The sequence below is a fragment of the Lepisosteus platostomus genome, chromosome 14, assembly GCF_059453375.1.
Source record: "Lepisosteus platostomus isolate fLepPlt1 chromosome 14, fLepPlt1.hap1, whole genome shotgun sequence".
Taxonomy (NCBI): domain Eukaryota; kingdom Metazoa; phylum Chordata; class Actinopteri; order Semionotiformes; family Lepisosteidae; genus Lepisosteus; species Lepisosteus platostomus.
Window position 1 is genome coordinate 4,059,376 of NC_142624.1, and position 21,837 is coordinate 4,081,212.

The following is a 21,837-nucleotide window of genomic DNA, read 5'->3' on the forward strand; positions in this document are numbered from 1 at the left end:
TGACCTTTTGCCCTTTACAGTAACAATTTTATTCTTTGCGACAAGTCTCACACAGGATAATAGCACCTTCATATTCCGAACCGCTGTTAATGTAGTTTGCCTTTATATGCTGCTGAAAGCCACAATAATGTGGTCAGGAAATGGCGATCTGTATATTTAAAATCCTTTTATGGAGACGAATGATGCTATTTTGTTCATATTGCCATCGGAAAATGAGCTTGTTTTCTGTAATGGCTCCAACATACCACTGTCATAAACACAGAACTGTTTCTAAAATTCCTCATACCATTCCTATTTGCCAAATGTCTAGATTTATTGTTTATTGACTCTGCTGTATTTGCAGACGTATCATGCTTTTTAGTGCAGTAATATTTTGTTTTTTACCGTTGTAAGTGAGCCAATCTCAAATATTTATAACTGTTATATTTATAAAAGTTTAAATGTGTTTTATATTAGCTACGTATAAACTGTTTATGTGGTTATTTGAACTGGGGTTATTTTAAACTTGGTTTACGCTGTGGAGCTAGTAGGATCTAAATCACAGTATTCACCTTCCAGTGTAATAATGCCCTGGCAAAACCTTAACGGGTATAAAGAGTGTTTTATCACTGTCTTTGACACAAAAAGCAGTTTTGTAATAAGTGTCCAAAAAGGGTTTTTAACAATCAAAGAGAACCTAAAACATAATATGTTTTGTAAAATAACACGTGTTGTAGAAAGCTTGCCCTTTCTGTTCCCCGGACAAATGAGCAAAATGTATCCGCTTAAAAAGATCGCTTTTTAATTGGCAAAGGTGAGTGACATCTAATTAGGGATTAAGTTTAGGAGATGCACTGAGTTAAGCTCCTCATCCTCTGGCTTCCTTGAAGCTGGGGCCGGTTGGATAGCTTTCAGGATCTTTCTTACTGGCTTCAAGTCATTTCAGTTGACTTAAAGCTCACTGCTTCCCATCTGTACGTCTCTACTAGAAAGATAAACCGGGCTTTGAAAAAGGCTGCAGGGTAGGGCCACTTAACAAACAGTCCTTCCTTCCTTGCCTACTCCATTGTCATACTTGAACACAAACAGTAGCTTAATTATGGTGTGGATGTCATTAAGAAATCGGTTGTAGCGAAAGTCTGCAATAATGGATAGAAAAAATAAAACCAAACCAGATCCACAAGTGGAAACTAAGTGGAAGTCCATTCAAAACCAAAAGGCGAGGGTTGTTGAAGTCTTACCAAAAATGACACTGGAAATACGGAACAGGCTACCCAGACTGCTGATGAAGCTGATACACTGACTTATTGGAAGAAACAGCTGGTTGAGGTGCTTAGATCAGTTAGCGTCTCACTAGCAAATCAGGCTCCGTGAGCTGAATGTCCTCCTCTTGTTTCTAACTGATATTTTGTTGTTCTTAAACATCTAGGAGTTGCGTGGCTTTGGTGAGAATTTTTAGGACCGCAGCTGAGTGTTTGGTAAACTTTCCCAGCTGCATCGCGCTGACAGTGTCTCTTTCTCTTTTTTCCCTGGCTCCAGATTCCCAGAGGGCACGACAGCCGTCTCGCAATCCCAAGGTACGAAGACGTGGAACGACAGTATGCCTCCCTGCCCCGGTAAGTCGGGCTCTGGTAACCTTTACCAGTTGGTATTTCCCTCAAAAGGGAAGAGAGGCCACAAGGGAAGGGACTGGAGAGTAAACTGTAATCCGCTTTAAGGCTTATGATTAAATCCGGAGTATGTGCCTTCGGAATTTCCCATCCTGGGATTTCACCCTCTGCTTCCATCAGTAAAGGAGGTTAGGCAAGTAGGCGTAAACAGATAACTAAGGAGATAACTGAACGCACCCAGCTCTGGCCAGAAAAACAGGAACCTGCGTTGGCCTGCCTGTTTCTCCAAAATGCATTCAGCTCATTCCACCAGTTGACTGTGGTTGTAGATTGGTCACAACCTTAAAGAAAACTATTTAAAGAAATGAAAGAAAGACGTTACAGAAAACCAAAAAGATTACTCGTATTAAATTGACAGAGGTTTAGTGAGGTTTTGTCCACAGTTGTGTGACTTTTTGGCCAACCGCTAGGTTTGAAAGTTTTAAGTTAAAATGTGTTGAATGGCTCAGCATGGCTCTTGCTGACAGCGGAGAGGGACTTCAATTCTCAAAATGTTTGACTGCTTGACAAAAAAAAAACAAGTGCAAAAATGTTATCGCAGAGCTAATGTGATATTTGGATGTGGTTAAGTTTACCTGTTTTCACAGGTCTGTGATCTAGATCATGTTAACTTATGACTTAGCTTCAGAAGATGCTCTTTAGACATCTCCACTGTGGTTTGACTTGTTGGGATATGGCCAGATGTCGCGTCTGGTTCTGTTATTGCAACACAATGTAAGGCTTATAGCAGCCAGTATCCCTCCATATGACCCCAATTACAGATATTAATTATGTTATTAATAGTAAAGGCAAAAATATATTTTTTAGATTTATACAACTGATATGACATTGCAAGAAACCATTATCTGAAATTGACATTGCTGGCCGACATAAAGTGAATCTGTTCTATTTGATGGGGAGGGGAATTCAGAACAGTTTGGCCAGTCAATACCTCCAGTCAAACTGGTGTGTGTTGTGGCCATTCCTCTTTCAACAAGGAGCATTTCTTGCAAAGCAGGCATGAGTTCACTGTTTTATTTCTGCCGCGGTTTTGAATGTGGGGCTCTTTAGACTTTGGTTCCTTTGAAGTAAAAAGGTGAACTTGCAAGTCCAGACGCCCAGCTGCAGATGTGCGAGACCACATTTTCACAGCATAGTTAGTGATGGAAACAAAGTAGGCGCTGTGCTGGTTCAGAACCAACTGAGAAAAATGCTTGTGGAAACAGGGCGTTGCCATCACCTGAGGATTTAAAAGTTGCACCTGTCGTTCTGAGGATGTTTAGAATGGTCATGAACACAGGATCTCAGTCATGGTTTATCCTGAATGTTACTTATTATACATTCTCACATGCAGGCCTCGTGTTTTCAGTTTGCTTTGTCTGAATCCTCTGGCAAGCACATGAAACAAAACAGGTATGAAACAGTGGTTTACGATACTTCAACTAGTAAAAATAGATTGTGGCGAAGGCCGTAAAGTCTGGAGAGGTTTTCTTGCTTTCAAGTGAAGGTCAGGTGGCAGGGAATTTTAAGCTTTCACCTAATAAAGTTCAAAAGGGGATCAGAAAGCCACCAGTAACCTTGAAGCAAGTCCTCTCTGGATTCTTTAGATGTTTAATTGCTGTTTAAACTTACAGCTAGAAGAGAAAGACTCGTGTAAGAGTTTTCCTTTCTATAAAAGTACCTAACCAGCCAATGAAAAATTTCGAGAGTGGAGCTCTTCAACAGAACTGCAAATGTCCTTTACTTTATTCCTAAAGTACCTATATTCCCCTTCTCTCCTGCGTTCTCCGACACACCTGAAGAAACATCCACCGCTGAAGAAGTCATTTTTCTTCTTCCTTTCTCCATTTTGGAGTGGAATTAACCTCTACTGCCTCTGTGTGCACTGAGGACAGCTCGCAGTCTTTGAATGCCAGGGAGCTCCCGAAGGATTTAAAGATTTGTAGTGGAATTCAGGCCTTCATGGCTTTTTTTAGGATTTGTACCGCTTTAAATGAAAAATTAAACATCTCCAGCAACTACTTGAGCACAACAAAGAAGAAAATTAAACAGAAGCAAACTAGAGCCATTAATTGTTTTCTTGTTTTGACTTGGTTTAAATCCTCCTATGACTCTTTTAAACAGGATTGCCGTTTGCAGTAAACAAGATATCTGTTGAGAAGACAAATGGGATACGATTGGCTCCCATAAGATGGGATTAATGCTATATATATTGTTTTTTCTGTACCTGATAATACATGGCGTGTAACAGCCTGAGCTGACACAGATAAAACAGAGCTGCCTATACATGTGCTTCAACACATACACCTGCTGTTCTCAAAGAAATGGCATTACACTAATTTGCACTGTTCTGTGAGCACTGTGTTGCTGTGGCAACCAGTGCTCCCCACCTGCTCCAACCTAGGCACCAAACACAGTCAGAACACAGTAACTGTATTTGTTTTCCCTCCATCATTATTTTTTTTTATTAATAAAGCAATAAAGTAGGTGGCACAGTGGGCAGTTCCTGGGGTGACATCTGTGTGGAGTTTGCATGCTCCCCCTGAGTTTCGTGAGTTTCCACTAGGTGCTCCTGTATGTTCCCACAGTCCAAAAACATACTGGTGGGTTAATTGTCTTCTGGGGATATTGACCCTGGTGTGAGTGTGTGGGTGTCTGTGTCTGTGTGTGCCCTGCGATGGACTGGTGTTCTGTCCAGGGCGTACCCCACCTTGTGCCCATTGCTTGCTGGGATAGACTCCTGCTCCCCTGGATAAAGCAGTTAGGTACATGGATGAACACAGTGAAGAATAGTGGTAAGGGCCTCTTTATCCTTATCACAAAATAATTTGATAGGGCTCAAAGACCGAAATGCTCTTTCGGGGGTTCCTCAAGGCATTTGCCCTCACAGAGGTTGAGCCCGGGTTCAGGTCACATGTGACGGATGAGTTAGTGCTTGTGACTGGGATTAGTCCCCTCTCCGCGACCCATGTGGCCTCCAGTCAGTGAGCTTCGATAGGGGGGCTGGCAGTGTAGAATCCGACACGTTGAAAGATAAGTGAGCAGGTCACAGGACTCTGCCTGCCCCTCGTCCTCCCCTGTGTGCGCTTGCAGGCTCACAGCTGAGGTGCAGCTAGAACAAAACATACTGGTCTTTCAAAAACTATGTATATACATTTCTTCTGTTATTTGACTTTACCAGCAACACCTGGTTTCTTCATACTACAGCTTTTTAGTACAGAATCAGTCATGAGATTATCAAAGTGGCGCATAGTGTTAAGTGTGCACAATCTACAGAAAAATGACTGAATTTTCTGTAACATTAACTAAATGAACCATTGTTCTTTTTGAACCACAGTTACACATTTTGTATCTTCTTAGCTTGGGGTGAATGTAGGCAAAAGTAAGCCTGCTCCTTTTCACTGATTTATTTTTTTTTCACCAAAACACAAACTCTCTTGAAGTGAATTGTTTTGTTGAAGCAAACATGGGCATCTACTGATAACCTTTTCTCAGTCTGGAGTGTGGGATTAGGTTATTCATTTGAAGTGACCGCTTTAAATTAATTAGCTCAGTTGTTCTAAATTAAGTTGTTTTAATCTAAAAAATTGCAGCTGCCTTACATCACTTTCGGAGGAGATGTCTCTGTCATCTTTGGTTATGGTTGGCGATGATTATTGAATCAAACACTTGTATATGATGTGAAAAAACTATGAATCCATCCTGGCTGGGCATTGTGAAACACTTAATCAGTCCAATATGCAACCTTCACTTTAAAAGCACACACCTAATAGTAAACTTGAAAAAGGACCCTACTTTAATATAGCTAGATAATGAAGTTTAAAGATTTTTTTATTACACTGTGCATATATTTGCAATTGATTCCCAGTGATTAATGAATCATGAAAGTGTTCTACTGATAAAATCAAGGAGAAGCAACTTTTAGCAGAGAAAATGCTTTAAACAACAGTCAGTAGCATGAGTAATCCTTTATAGGCAATGGGAATCTTAAAGCCCTCAATAAAAACTCAAAACTGAATAAATTGCGCAATGTGTCTTTACTCTTGTGTGAAATACAAAAATAAATGGCAGGATTTCAGGGTTACAAGCAGATCATGTTTTCAGATCAGTGCCCCAAAAGTAGCATTAGCAGCGTGTCTGGGAAAACTTCCTGTAACACAGTCCATTTGCAAGGCAGCCTTCTTGCTCCGTGTCATTTGTTTTCTAAAAAAGTAAGAAATTCCAATCATCTGCTGGTTTACATTGCTGGGTCTGCTACACTGCTGGTCTGCTGGGTACATGGCGGTCTCCGGCTTGAAATGTAAAATCAGGGTACGTTTCTGGGTTAAAGAAGTTCTTAACGTATTTAACTGACAGCTTTATCCAAGCTGACTACACGAGTAATATTACAGTATGTACAGTGATGCAAACAACAGTTTTCTATTACTTCTTTGGGCAGTGTAAGTTGTCTAAAATGAGGGTGTCGCAATATAGCCAAGATGCAGGCGTTCAAAGCTGTAACTACAGTAAGACCATACAATGAACAGACATAATGGCAGGGATTCTGCAGTACTAGGTAATTGTACAGTCTGAATAGGTCATGAAAAGAAACTGGAAGGTCATCAAGTTTGCAATCCTGATGGTTCCACCATTAAAGATGGATCTACAGCAACATGCAACTAGTTAATAACATAAGAAAGTTGACGGCTGAGAAGATGACATTAAGCCCATCTAGCACTTATCCAGCTGTTTCTTCAAGGATGTCAGGGTATCAGCTTTGACAGGGAACCCACATGAAGCAATTAAAACTAAAATGGACCTTCTCATTTTTCTTTGTGCTTTGAGTGTTTTCCAAGGGTCTCTTGGGAAGAGGTGCAATCCATAGGGTTCCAAGCCTGGCTTGCTTTAGAGCTCGGAGATGTTATCCACAACAGGTGGTGACCTCATACATGCCTGGCCTCTCCAGAGTCATTCCTCTTGCACCATAGGAATTCTGATTAAAAGTCAACCGGTGCCTCTTCTATTTAAGGAACGGAATGATGCTCATCTCACCCCACAACACCTGTAGGTTTTTTAGCAGCCCTGCCGACACACATTTTACAAATATTTTTGACATGATGTGAAAACGGATTTCGGTTTCCGTCCTTGAAAATACATGAGCCCGCTCAGTTTGTAACCAGATCAAAGATCTGATGCCTGCATGCTGTGTGGTGGGTTTCCAGGCATATAGTCACAGTTTACAACCTGACTAAAGATATTAAAATCCAGCATGAATCAAGCGAAGCCTGGAATGCACAGTGTAATAAATGTCAAAAACATGTGTTTAGGTGTAATGACAAAACAATCTAGCAGCAGCATTTGTAACAAAGCTAGATTGAAGCAAAAAGATTCTACAAGATTTACGGTAGATGCCCCTGTTATACCTCATTGCAGTGATTCTACAAATACCTATATGTCTGCTGTAACCAAAAAGCTGATATTTATACATTGAAACAGCAATGACTATACACATTCTTGGGAGTAATGTCTGCATTACACGGAAATAATGGGCTTGAAAAACTGTTATCTTGTAGTGTTAATATGTTTCTCTTTAAGTTTTTGTGTTGTTTTCCATGAACCTGAAATTTGGTACACCATTAAAGAAGCGGTTCACCTCATTTCATTTTCACTCATGTTCTGTTTATCCATGACGATCCTTTCTGACCTTCCCAGAAGATGAATCATCAACAAAAAGTATGTTGGGTTTATTGTTACAGGCCACATTCCTTAAACTGGTACAGCAACCACAGTGACCCACGATGTTACGGGCACAGAAAAACTAAAGCATTTGTTGTATTTTTTTACTTCTTCTGAAGGAGGTCAAAGGGTATGCCATTCCTCTCATACCAATCACAACAGACTTCAGAGAAGACATCTACAAAATGGAGCGCAACACACATCAATTGGATACAGGTTATGTTCCTCTCAGTGTTACATAAATTAACGTAACTCAGAAGGCATTGTCATCGTTTGGTTGGTGGTTAGCCTGTTGATCTGAGGATAATAATAATAATAATAACATCATTTTATTAACCCTTTACAATTTCTTGCATTAGGAATTATCTTTTCGCATACCCCAGCTTGCTCTCCATGAGACACACAGATTGGGAGAGAGCCTGGGGTCAGAGTGCAGGATCAGCCATCGTACAGCACCCCTAGAGCAGTTGGGGTTAAGGGCCTCGCTCAGGGGCCCAACGGAGTAGGATTCTTCTGCCGGCTGCGGGATTTGAACCAGCAACCTTCCAACCACAGGCGCAGATCCTTACCCACAGAGCCACCACACTGCCCCAGATTAAGCTGAGAATCAAATTAAGCTGTTTCCAGCTATTAAACAGTTTAATTCAAGAGATGTTCTGTCAATTTGTACAATTACTCGTAACATCTTCCATAGAGAAGGGTGTATAGCTTTGATCACCGCAAAGAGGTTGCAGCCAATAATCTGGAGCTGGAGAAGACTCTTGCATCAGACAGCCAATATCTTCCAAACAGGCTAGATGGGCCGGATAGTGTTCTTAAACAGTGGGGCTCAAAAGTTTCTTGAGACGATTTCCTGTATGGATTTTTTTTCCAAGGCAAGATAGGAATCCCAAACCTGGGACTGGTGTAATGAATACAATTCAGTCGTTTAACAGTGCATACAACACTATGTTGAACTCTCCACAGCTTCAGAGGAGATGGTTTGCTTCGTTGGAGTCAGAGAAATCACTGTTTCTGTCAGGAAAAATTGATTTTATGTAATTCCCTCCTGAAATGGAGATGGGTGTATTCCTGTTTATGATGTGCTTTGTTTTTTGAGAGTAACTTGAAGCAGTAAGGAGGTTGGAGCTGTGGGTGCCTGTGAGATAACTTGGTAAATAGAGCTCGTTTGCTTGACTGCAGCAGCGTCACAACTCTGAATGCTCTCTTGCATCTGGTGCGATCAATTATTAACCAGGCAATAGCAGGATGGAAATTACCTTTTTCAATGTTTATTGCAAACAACAAATGTGACTGTATTTGAATCCAATCATGGAAGATGCCATTTCATGTCTTCTATTTTCTTATAGTTTTCCTACAATATGTGTCTGAAATATTGTTTGACCTGCCCTCTCTGTTAAAGATGGTTGTTGTATTTTGATGTCGGACTCGTAAAACAAATTCGAGATTTTGAACAGATTTTTTCATGAACCAACAAATGTAATGTTAACAATGTTGTTGTTTTTTCAAAAAAGCATTTTATTTTTCCATGTAATTGTACCGTAGAAGGTTCAACCCCAGACAATTTGCATATGCTACGACTATGATAACGTGAAAAGCTTTTTCCAGTTAATTCAATAATAGGTATAGAATAATAATCTGAACTTTTCCAACTTCACTATTATTGCATGTGAAAATTGTTTGGGATTTAACCTGCAACATTGACTTAAAACAAAACATTGTTAACACAATGTCTACTTATTTATGGAAAAATCTGGATAGTTTCCAGAAAATAACAAATCCTTCTACATCTGACAAAATTGTTTCCAGTTTGAAGTCTATGCCAGTATAAATTAAATTAGTTATTTAATTAGAAGGAATTTACATGTATGTGCGTCTCTCAAATGGAAATATTTGGATAATATAAGCCGTTTGTTGACATGAGCAATAAATTGGTCATTTATAAAAGCATCAGTTGTGGAATTCCCAGATGGCATAGAATTGCCATTAAGAATTAACTGACAGTATTGTTTTCTTGAACATATTTACCTTCACACTGTATAACATGTGACTCCTAACAGCAGCTCCTGGCCTGTGGCATCTTTGTCCACAGAAATCGCTAGAGGGCTGGATCAGGCTGACCATTGGTTAACACCTGATAAACTCTGTAATTCAAAAGCAAACAAAACGGCAGGTTCAAGGCCCTGGCGTGGAATCCAATAGTTATAAATTGCAATGTGGGAAATGAAGCCGAGAGAAGTGGTGATGTAATGTTAGCTCCCTGTGGTTCCTCAGGTTAGGTATGTCTGTGGATTGAGTTATAGATACACACCGTTCCCTGGGCAGCTGAAACAACAAGCCCTGGCTATTTAATGGTGTTTCCTTACTCTCTGTTTAACCACAGCAAAGATAGAAGAGCCAGCTGGGAGAGGTGTAACTCATGACTCCCGTTGAACAGGGGGGTGTTAAATTATTACTTTCACAGGGTGCATTCCCTACTTCTGGAAGAAATGATTGCATACCAAATTCCTGTTGAGCAGAAGGACTGTTTGTCACTTCCCAAGATTGTACTCTTCATTGGGATGGATGAATGAAAAACATTCAGTAATGTTTATCTGAAACAATCGTACTTCCTTATTATTATACGTCCAAATTGTTTGGGGTTTAACCTGCAATATGTATCATTTAAACCAAAAAAACTATACTCATTTCTGGGAAGATCTGTATTGTTTCCAGAAAACAAGAAAATATTTGCCAGAAGAACTAGCATAATTTAAATTGGGTCTTATGAGTTATAGGGAGTTTATTACTAGTCATTTATATAAATTTATCACTATATTTTGCTGCTTGTCATATTCTTGCATGATAATCCATCCATATTATTGTAGGAAAATATCCTTGCAGCAAAACTGGAAGCAAAATTCTGGGAGCAAAATGTAGTTGCCTCAGTTTCATATATCTCTCTTTGAATTCCATGAGAGAAGAGCATGGGAACATTTGTTCAACCACTACAATAATACCCTCTTATTACTATATGTTAAGGACATCACAGCTTCATGTGACGAAGGCTACAATAATAATAATAATAATAATAATAATAATAATAATAATAAACTTTATTTTATATAGTGCCTTTAAAGGTGACTTCTCAAAGCGCTTTACAGGATGACAATAACAATAAATAAGAAGACTACAACAATAAATAAGAAGATTTCACAAGATAGGACACAATTATAATTACAGCAATACAACAATAACAATAGAGGAGACCGTGGAAGGTGGTATTAAGAAGAGCAGAGGGGTGAAGAATGGAACCAGTTAAGTAAAGGCTTTTCTGAAGAAGAAGGTTTTGAGTCTGGATTTGAAGGAGTTTAGAGAAGGTGACACTCTAATATCCTTGGGCAAAGAGTTCCAGAGCTTGGGGGCATAGCAGGAGAAGGCCCTGTTGCCCATACAATGTAGACGGGCTTGGGGGACAGTAAAGAGGGCAGAATTTGAAGACCGGAGGTTGCGAGGTGGGGAGTAGGGCGATAAAAGTTCAGACAGGTATTGATGTGCCAAGCCATGTAAAGCCTTATAGGTGAGCATGAGGATTTTAAAGTCTACGCGGAATTTAAAACAATGAAACTTTCAGAGCATGCCGCGCAGGTTAAGTCCTCTCTTGACATCTTTTTAGAAACAGGTGTAGAAAGAAATCTGCTTGCTAGCTCAAGCTTGTTTTCTTGCTGGAACGAAGATAGAAGTCTTTATCGTGACATTCTAGCCTACTCACCTCACCTCTCAGGTTTTTTTTTACAGTAAAACCACTTTGATGCACAAAAGAATCGGATGAGTCCCACTTTCCCAAAAAACTGATGTCCCATTTTTTTTAATCCCTAATTAGGAAGAAGGACTTAAAAAGTCACTTTACTAAGTAGCTTACTAAATTAAGTTGTCATCAAGAGGACTTGGAGACCCAAGTATACAGAAGGGCAGCACAGCTCAAGGGTGCAATGGCATGTTCCACCTGGGATTTGAACCCGCAACCCTCTGGCTCAGGTTCCTGAGCCCTAGCCACTCTTCCACATTGCTGGTTATTTCTCTGTGTCATGTTAATCTTACTGGGAGACTCTAGAAGTGAGCTTTAGAGGAGCCCAAACCAGCATGATTTTTATACTGACTGAGGGGGATGTTCGACTGGGGGAATGCGTCACTATGCGTGGGCTACAAAGGAAAGAGTAAAGGTTAATTCCATGTCGGAAGACAGAAACAGAAATGGAAACAATGGTTGAAGAAGGCTGAATGTTTCGCAGTTGAATTTGCCTTTACTTGTTCCAATTATTTTAAAACTTCTGCATTATATTGTTAGAACAATAGGATGTTTGCAGATACGTTTGAACCAAAAACCCGATCGAATGAGCCGGTCTTTGAGGAATCTAGGTTTCACCAAGCCGGTCACAGCTATTGTACCTGCTGAAGTGTTGTTGTTCATTAGAATTTATCCAGTGTCACTTTTCCCTCATCATTCTGCTTCTGTTGTGATGAGTATCAGTCATCACTACCCTCCTGGGAAGGTTTAGACTCAGGAAGAAATCCAGGAAGCTGTGAGTGCGTCGTAATGGTAAACCCCTGGCAAATTTCCTCGCATGTTTTTTGAAATCCTAACCCATAAATTTGGATGAAAGAATTGTCATAATTTTGTGGTTGACATGTTGTCCCAGACAGGACAGGCTTGAAAGTCTAATGAAGTGTATAATAGATGTTTCACTATCCATTATCTGTCTTTCTTAATAGAATGCCTGGAAAAGCAAAGTCATTTTGCGCTCGTGGTTAAAGTGTTAGACAGGGCCGCCAGCTGCTTGAGCTACTCTGATATTATTAGGGGAGGGAGGGGGGATTTGCGAAGCGAGTCTGTGGAATTTAACGTTGATTCTTTGAGCAGATGCAAGGAAGAGGTTGAAATTATCAGAGTTTCGCCGAGTAAGCCGGAAAAATGTTGAATGTTGTTCTTTTCTCTTTTTTAAAAAAAAAATAAATGCTAGGTTTCTCTATCAGACGGGGATTATATGAAATTGAATTAGCCCCTTTCACAGCTCTGGGGTGGGACTAAACAAACAGGAAGAGCCTTCTACTCTTACAGTAAGGTTTGTCATGACCCGTCAGCAGCTCTTGCCTGCCAAGCATCTGTTTTTTGGCTGCCATTTGGCCAGGAGTTCTGCCCAGCAAACCGCCTGCACAGGCCTCCCAGCTGGGACCCAAGACCTACTCTGTAATGGAATTAGGGCACAAATATTAGTTCTGGATGCTTTGCTAATAACAGTGTGCTCCAACCCCATACCACAGTAATCCACAGCTGCCCTTCGCTGCTGATAGAGACCCCAAAAGGGAAATTCCTTCAGCCAGTTTTATTTCTGTGCACGATGCGGGGTTTTTCAGGCTCTGTCTCGCTGTGGGTCTCTACTCCTGCTTGCCCGTGTTGAAACTTGGCCGGTTAGTGTGTTAAAACGGGTTGTCATGTTTGCATTACGTGTGTGTTCTTTGCCGTGTTTTTTTTCCCCTTTCCCTGTATAACTCATTTGACACCGGAAGGACTCCAGTCAGTAACCTAGGGGATGACAGACACAAGGCCCTGAAGAGAAAAGACTGCTGCAGCAGATTGGGTGGTCAAAGCTGGAAAAAGATGAAGTGGATGTTGATGATTTTTGGAATGCCTGGTTCTTCAGCTCCTAAGTGAACAGGTTTCTTATTAAAGACCGTGTGGCCCTTTTTCACATAAGAAATGATTAGTCCTAAAGCCCAAGGCACTGTAGCATATACCTCCAGCTGAGTCTCACACATCATCTGTACTGTGCCTTATAAAACCATATACAGATTCTTTCATTCATATCTACACAGAAATAGTGCAAATCGTACATAAACCTAGGAGACTTGGCAAACATTTCAACATTTTCACCGCACTGTCTGCTCTCTTTTGTCATGTCATTCAGTGTGGGGAGGGGAAACATACAGCTACAATTGGAGTGCTGGGTCCTTCACAAAATATAGACAGAAATCCAAGCTCGGGAATACTTAGCTGGAAGAAAAGCCTTCTACTTAAGAAATGATTAGTCCTAAAGCCCAAGGCACTGCAACATATACCTACTGTCTTCCTCCTGTCACGTGACAGTGGCTATTGCAGTTCACTTAGCTGAAATGGAAATTCGTGCTTGAAGCTGTTCCAGAGTCTCCGGATTTCTGTGATTGCATGACCCAGATGCTCATAGTGGTTCCCGGCTGCTGATCAAAGGAGGTATAATATATCAGAAGAGTCAGATCTGCCATTCCCTTTATAAATACACTCCTAGGTAAAAAAAGGTGAATCATGTGGCTCAGCACATCAACAAAAACAGGAAGTACAATCTTTTCTTTCCTCTGCTTGTACCTCCTCTAATTTTTAAATAGTGGTTCTTCTTCAGTTTGTCTTAATTGCCACAAATCTTACTGTTAGCTACCATTGGTACTGATTTGCAATTTTAATCATTCTGCAAAAAAGGCCCCATTTTTACAAACACTGAAGCATATTCAAGCAGACTTGTACTAGTGGCTATTTTTGTTGTTATTGGTAATGGAAGGGCCTACTGCTTTAATATCAGGGCCCACTGTTCCAAAGAATCTCATTTTGTTTATTGTGGTTTTAGGCGGTCATTTTGCAGATGTCTTCAATGTTTGATTTAAGGCACCGCATGACGAGGAGAGAGCTTTGACTCTAGGAGAAATGTCAGTCCCGTTCAGTGAAATAATACGAGCATTGAATTATCTGGGTGGAGCAAACACCCTCAGCTTTAACACCCATTCTGAGTCATTGATCAGATCATCTCCTGGGGCCAGGCTCTCATTTCTCGATTTACTGTAGATGGCTTTACTAGCTTGTTCCATATTTAATGGGTCTTGTGATTAAATCACCGCTTTGCCCAGATGCAAGTATCCGGATGACAGTAGGTCCACTTCATGAAGGCTCTGCCTGTTTTGGGAGCTTTATTGAATTAATGAAAGAGCTGCAACTCAATCACATATGCTGCTGGCCAAGTCTGCTGTACTGTCCAAGGATGACCTGCCTCCATTCTGCAGCTGCCGGCAAGAGAATTAGCTGTGGAGTGGCGATTCCACAAGTGTCTGATGGGGTAGAGGTCAAGGCTCAGCGCTTGGCATGACAGGACAGGGGATCACACCTGGTAATGCATGCAGTGTGACAGGAAGCAGTATCCTGTTGACAGGGTACTGTATATCAGGTTGCATCTCAGAAAATCCTACCGTGGGCACAGAAAAGCATTCTTCTATGGTCAGTCCAAGCTGGGGAAAATGTTGCAGTGAGCAGACTATGTAGAACAACCCTGCATTAAAAATCTTCTATACTTTACTTTAGATCAGCTAGGGTGTCTTCTTTGGTCACAGGATTATAAGTGATTATTCTACAGACTAGTATTATACTGTAGCGATTCCAGCACTCCTTCTCCTTGCTCCATTTCTGAATTTCTAGGGAGCCGATGCATGTATTCTTTCTGAGAAGGCAATCCGAGCATGGATGTATCACAGATAGGGAAAATCTTTTTAAATCTCTGGGCCTTTTGCATCTGTAGACTTTATTCTGCTGTAGTATTACATCACCTTCCTCAGTGTGTTCCAGACTCTTGTGTTCCAGGTATCAGGTGCAGTCCTGGGAGACCTTCGCAGTTGCTGGCCAGAGTGCTGTTAAAATGGTGTTCAGCCCTGTCAGTCGTAATATGGCAGCAGAATTTGATTTTGTTCAGGTTAGCCGATTTCACATCTGTACTGTGTAAAAGTGTGTACTTTTCCAGAGGATCACGGACAGGGAGGTAGGATGTGGTTTGTCAACAAAACTGAAGAGCTGAAATGTGTGTCACGCTAAACTCTTGTATAAAATCTGTTGAATCCAGTTGTGATTTTGCTGCTTTGCAAAATAAGGGGGTGGCTCCAGGTGTGCTTTGGAGCTTGCTTTTTAAAGTAGAAAGGAAGCAACACCTTACTCTTACCATGCAAAAAATAAAACTTTTTGTTTTAAAATGTTAATTGTCTAATTCCACCCACTGTACACACCCAAAGAATCTTAATATTTAAATAGTCTGACCTTCTCAAATCTCAAAAGTTAAGCAAGACTAGGCTTTGTGGTGCAGGTTATGCTGGTGTACCAGTAGGTGGCGATCTTTTGAACCAGCATTTCCCAACCCAACCACTTTCCTGTGGGTGGTGCCATCAGAGACGTTAAGCCAAGATCCTGACTACTTGGTCATTAAAGAAACCGTGGCACTTTTCAAAAGATTAGTTTCCTGGCTAACATCTGCTCTTAACTTGTATAGCTGATTCTTCCAAACATTCCCCTTTAATTCAATTGATGAAACAATTCCTCATTCCCCTGTTGAACCGCTGTGTAGTGGGACTGGTAGTGCTGTTTGTTGTGCTATGTGTCACCCAGGTGGGTGCCGTGCTTGAATGAAGCTGGAGCTGACCGAAGTGGGTCATCTTCTATGTCAAAAGCACTTTGGGATCCTTCAAGGATGAAATTATTATTAGTCATGCTATTAATAAGACAATTCATTGAAAACTGGTGATATATGATTTAAGCTGTTAAATGTCAAGCCTGGTGAAAATGAAGCCAAGTGCTCTTTAGCAGTGAGTCAAGGTTTTGAGTGGATGCTGAACATCAGTGAACAAGGTGCAGATGTGCTGGATGTTACTCTAACTGGTGTGTACAACACAGCAATTGAGGTGGAGGTCTAACAGTGCTTGGTTTGGTAGTGTGTAAAGTCACTTGGACCCAACTTCTGCCGTACATGTGGGCTCCACCTAACATGACAAGATCCCAGCAGGATAAAGCACCTCCTCATGCTGCTTGGTGCAACGATCTCTGGTGAGACGAGAATATGGCGGCTGTAATTTCAGTAACTCAACTCACAAGATGTGGACCCCATTGAAAATCTGTGAGATGAACAGAGATGACAGGTCTCAGAGACCCAGATGGGTTTGTCCAGGATCTGCAAGTAGTGGGGACACAATCCCACAAGACAGTATCTGCAAACTGAAAGCAAAGCATGCATTGCAGATGTATAGCTCATATTGCTTTCTGCATTTGGCACTGTGTAAGAGTGGGCTTGTTCTCTTAAGGCAGTGAGTCGGCTTCTTTCGAAATATTCTGTTATCATCAATCTTAATGGCTTATAAATCAGACAATAGTCATGAATGTTGCTCTTAGATTGGATATCTAGTATCTAAAGAAGTCGGTCTTTTCTGAAACCCATGTCAGACGCTTGACCCATGTCTTTTCCTAAATAACATAGCCACCACTGTTTGAAAAATGGAATTATTCCGAGACACTTCTCAATACTGAGCCCCTACGTAGACTGACTTTCCTCAGTTACTCTTTTATGCTGTTATATTGGAGATATCAGAGCATTTTGGTGTAATTGGGATTCCCCCTGTAAATCTCATTTTCCCAATTCTGCACCTGTAGTATCCTATAGAAGCAAGTTCTAGACAGGGGTTTTGAGGCTTTCTGGTGACTTCAGGAGAATCTGTAGCTCTCTCAGGCAGCTGCTTTGTCAGAGCACACGCATGCCGCTAGACTTTCACAGTGGAGCTCCTGTTGATGACAGGTTTTAATGGATGTACCTATTGTCATGTCTGTTCCGTAAACAAACAAAAAATGACAGTCATTTTCCTCGTAACAATCTGTTGGATTTGGTGCAGTTGAAAGTGATGTTTCTTTTGATGCTCACTGTATTTATATACAGATTCCTTGCTTGCTTGTGCATGTCACCTTGTGTTTTGAAGCACAGCTTGGAATGATTAACAGAGATGCAGATGAATCTCACTACAGACATCTTGTTAAGCATCTTGTGAATTAGAAAAATTTGTTATATATTGCTTGTACATTCACACCTACATCATGAGTTCTGTGCTGTTGAAGAGTGGAGTTGAAGGATAAAAATAATTCTTTTTTTAAGATGCTCCTGTTTATTAAATGGCTGGATATCCGACTTGAAGAATTCACAGGCAGACTGTGGATTATTTTACTGAACTAAGTAAACGAGACAAGCATTTTTGTTTTCATTTTTGCAGGGGATGAATATTGTGTACAATACTAAAAGTCAAAGGAGTAATTAAGATCAGACTCTGAATATATAAAAGCACACCCGTAGTTTCATGAAAATTGGATACTACGCAGCACGTGAATTTTTACCCACATTTCAAAAAAATGAAAGCAAACTTCAAAACCACGAAGAAGCGATGCGAAGACAAATTCAAACTTCGCCAAATGTAGAGTGAGGAGGAGGGCGTCGTACAACTCGTTTCATATTGAGTGTTTGCATGTCATTCCTACGGAGTGGCACGGGTGATACAGTTCACTGCGTCTTGCATTGTTCAGTTTTGTGTGCGTTCTTACCTTTCGTGTAGGAAAATTTGTGATTTAGACTTTAGGTCCCTAAAGGTCTTATGAAAATGAAAATTTTGAGTGTGTGTGACAATTACACAAAAAGCCAATGAAATGGTTACTGTACACTACAGTACTGTACTTATTAATGATGTCTTACTAGGTAAGCAGTGTTTTTTATTGCTAAAAATGGTATAAATGTTAGTCATTATTGTTTCTTTTGTTATTTTGTGGTGGGGAAAAAAGTAAAAGTAGGGGGTGACATTTTTTGGGGGGTACAGATTGTAATTTTTCCCAGTAAGGGATAATGGGAAATAGGATTTCCTTTTCACGAAATGTTCACTGTACGAAAGGGTTTCTGGGAATGAATTCCGTTTGTTAAAAAGAGGTACGGGTCTGTTTTCGGTTGTTGGTGATGAATCCGCTTTGTTGTTCCAGGCGGGGACCGATGGAGCCTAACGAGTACCCCTTGCCGCCGTGGGCAGGACAGGGGGAGAGGGAGCCCCTGCGCTACCCTGGGGCTCAGCCCATGTACCCCCCGTACACCTCCCGGGGGAACTATCCGCGCCCCTCCGAGCCCCGGCAGGGGGAGCCCAGCTACTACCCCCCCCCGCCCCAGCAGAGGGGCCCACTCCGCCAGGACGTCCCGCCCTCACCCCCCATGCCGCTCCGGTCCCAGCGGTACGACACCATGACCCGGACGGGCTATCGCACAGCCAGCCCCGAGGGCTACGGCTATGGAGACGGCCGCCGCCAGGACCCCCGGCAGAAGAACGCGATGACGGCCGCAGTATAACTCACAGTTCGCTTGCCACAGCAGGACATTGAGATGAAGGCCCAGATTCCTTATATATATACACACACACATCATTGTAATATGGTCCATCTTTCTATTGGTTTTTCTAGGGGGTGGACTTTCTAAGACTTTTTCGGGAAGGATCAGGAATTTCCTCTATCATATATTCTGTTGCGAGCTTGCGGCAGTATATCAGCTAAAGTGAAAGGAGATGAGCCGTTTTGATTCGTAGCTTAAGGTTTTGTATTAAGACTGAGACAGTTACTCCTCTCTTCTGCCTGCAGTAGATTTGTTGCTTAATTCAGCTTTCCTTTGCTGAGCAAGCCAGTTTTTTGTTTTTTCTGCGCTGTATTAACCCGACCTTGTGACTTAGGAGGAATAACACGGAAACTTGTGCCCCGTTTAAGCAAAATCAAAAGCTGCATTTTGACATTTAGGACATTGAATGTATTAAATATATATAAGACAAGCTATACACATGATATGGTATGTTGTATAAAACTTTGGCCTTTCTAAGAACAGTGTATGACTGACAAACTACCTATAACCTATGGAGAGGCAGTGGGATTTTGGTGTTTGAGACTGGAAAATTGTAGTGTATGGCCATGTTATTAGAGTCACATGAAAGTTGTGTTGTGCCATATAGCTTGAGATAACCTACGTTTAGCTAGATCTCTCTTCATATGTTGTGTTATATCCTTTTGGTGCCTTGCAGGCTCTCTATACTCCTGTAAAGATCCTACAGACACTTCTTGCTGGTTACATCATTTCCTTACACAGCAATGGATAGCTGGTATGTGTTGTTCCTTGAAGCAGAACTGAATGAAAGGTACCACAAATTAGTTGCAGCTTGTCTTCCATTATTATTCATATTCTAAAAGATGGCCTGTATATATCTACACTGTTGTATGCTTCAAAAATACTCTTCTCGCACAATTTTATAATCTTCAGTTGCACATATTTTAGCATAACAAAGAAGCCTCTGTCTTCCCCTGTGTGGTGAGAAGGAGGGTCCTGAGCATTGATTTTTAGCAAAGGTACAGTATGTGAAGGTAGACACTGCAGCCGGGAAGAACACCACAAACATTGAAAAAGAAAGACAAAGAATGGAATTTCTGGAGAGGATGGGTCCTATTCCAAAGAAATGTCATCCCTGTGATCTGTGAAGCATCACATGCTGAATATAGCGTTTGCTTCAGGGGCTGTTTTCCAAGACCTCTCGTTTTCTGGAACCGGCTAGCTGTCTCTGGGCGCTGGCAGGTCTTTGTCTTTTCCCCTCAAAGCTCTGGAGGACACTAAGGAAGAAGAAAGGAAGGAGACGCACTGAGAAAAAAAATTGGGCACCATTTGTTATATCTCCTTGAATAATTTTGTATTCATCCTCCAAGAACTAGAGTCTCAGTTGTACTGGGACGGGAGCTGATGGAAGGAAGTTAGAACTTTTTGTACTTCCTGTGGGCTTACATATAAATACACTCGTGCCTTTTACAGACATCACTGTTCTACTGCGTACCTGTTATGCATTTTTATCCGTCTTGCTTTGGATAGCTATTGAAGTACTCTTGTGTGTGATGCACAGAAGCTTGATTATGAAGGTACACTTCTTGAAGGGGCCAGCCTGGAATCGTGGGTCTATGGACGGAGATTTTCGGTTCGAGTCTATAGCACTGATGCTGATGTTAACTCTCAGTGCTTTAGTTTGCCCATCAATACAAACAAGCACCAGCGCTGTGCAGGGGATTATTAAATCAGAGCCACATGTAGGGCATGTCTCATAATCTATGACCACTTAACACTAAAGAATGTACAATAAGATCTGGCCCTATAAGCCATCGAGACCTTGGAAGGACATCAGTCTGGCACTTCAAGAATATGGGTACTATATCTTCTTGATAGATAAATATTAGAGCTTAAGGAACAAAAGAACCTCAGCATGTTACAATTCTCTCATGCTTTTTTGATGCAATACTATACACGAGTTAACAGTTGCCATGTATTAACTTTATCATGTTTATACTCCTTTTCACTCTCTTGTTCAAGTGCTCTGTTCTGATTCTGAAATCAAGACACAAGTTTGATATTGTATAGCAGGAAGCAGATTGATTATTTTCCCATTATTAATGTGGTATTTTTAAATTGTTTTGCATTAAATGTAATGAAACATTTCACCTGCGGCCTTGATTCATCTTTCAATTAGTGGTTCTAAAATTCTGTGTTTTCTTTCCAAGTCAGTAAAGTTGGAGTGCATACTATACATTTACATTGCTATATGCAAGCATGCGTTGTAAAAGTTTAAACTGCACATATGTTCTCGGCCTATGTTTGAAATATTTTGTTTTCTTTGCTTATTTCAATGGAAATAAAAATGCATTTCCATTCTGAACGAAACGTAAGTACTGTAAAAACCTGTTGTTCCAGCCATTTTTAGACTGTGTTTTAGAACAACATACAGATTTTTGTACAGTATGAAACAAAACTTTCTTAAGAATAATTCCCCAATCAAACTATCCATTGGCCTCCTAATAATCACCATCTATGAACTGGCTTCATCACTCTGCTCTCCTCCCCACTGATAGCTGGTGTGTGGGGAGCGGACTGGGGCATCATCCAGATGGGGGCTACACACTGGTGGTGGTGGAGGGAATCCCCATTACCTGTAAAGCGCTTTGAGTGGAGTGTCTCGAAAAGCGCAATATAAGTATAAGGAATTACTTCAATAAGAAAACATTTTCTTGAATTATAATTGTGAAGGCCTGATGTAATGCAAGTCCAGATATAACCCTTGTAACTTTCTTTGCATTTATTTGCTGCAAAGACAGGGATTCATTTTTAAGAACCTTCATTCCGATGATGCTATCTGGCAAAGTTTCAGCCAAGCATTACAGTGAAGAGTTTGTGTTAGCTGGATCCCCAAAGCATTGAGCTGACAGATAATTCTGACTTCTTACAGTAGTTTGTTTGGCTACACACAGGAGAATTCATCTTCAATTTCCCCCCCAAAAAATATAGATGCCTGCAGTGGACAGCTGTCTCAGAAGATAGTTCGAAGTCTCTGGGGTTTTTTTTGTTTACTTGTTTTTTTTTTCTTTCAAGCTATCCCGCACGAATATCAAAAATTAAGATGTATGCAATTTCATGGTTCATCTAAGAATTTTCTTCTTTATTTGTTAGGGTGTGAGGGGGCCAAATGGATGTATTGTTTACAAAGATTTTCCGATTTTCCTTTCCATAGAGTATAGACGCCTTTAATATCTATCCTTTATTTTCCACTTCATAGAGCAATACTGATGAGCTGTTCCCACAGATGACCACAT

General features: G+C 40.9%; 1 protein-coding gene and 1 long non-coding RNA gene across 10 annotated transcripts in view; one reads left to right on the forward strand and one right to left on the reverse strand.

The window, feature by feature from the left end:
* The window catches only part of LOC148648748 (partitioning defective 3 homolog B-like), a 319,671-nt gene extending 298,982 nt beyond the window's left edge, over positions 1 to 20,689 (forward strand). For 6 of the 7 annotated variants that reach the window (XM_088606611.1, XM_088606608.1, XM_088606613.1 and 3 more), the window contains 2 exons: positions 1,519 to 1,595; positions 18,166 to 20,689. In XM_088606611.1, the coding sequence (XP_088462737.1) occupies positions 1,519 to 1,595; positions 18,166 to 18,523 (435 nt within the window). In that variant the 3' untranslated portion in view covers positions 18,524 to 20,689. The remainder of the gene's footprint in view (positions 1 to 1,518; positions 1,596 to 18,165) is intronic. The other variant, XM_088606610.1, reaches the window with a different exon arrangement.
* The window catches only part of LOC148648749 (uncharacterized), a 34,340-nt gene continuing 22,926 nt past the window's right edge, over positions 10,424 to 21,837 (reverse strand). For all 3 annotated transcript variants that reach the window (XR_015926449.1, XR_015926450.1, XR_015926448.1), the window contains one exon: positions 10,424 to 19,818. This is a non-coding gene — a long non-coding RNA (uncharacterized LOC148648749). The remainder of the gene's footprint in view (positions 19,819 to 21,837) is intronic.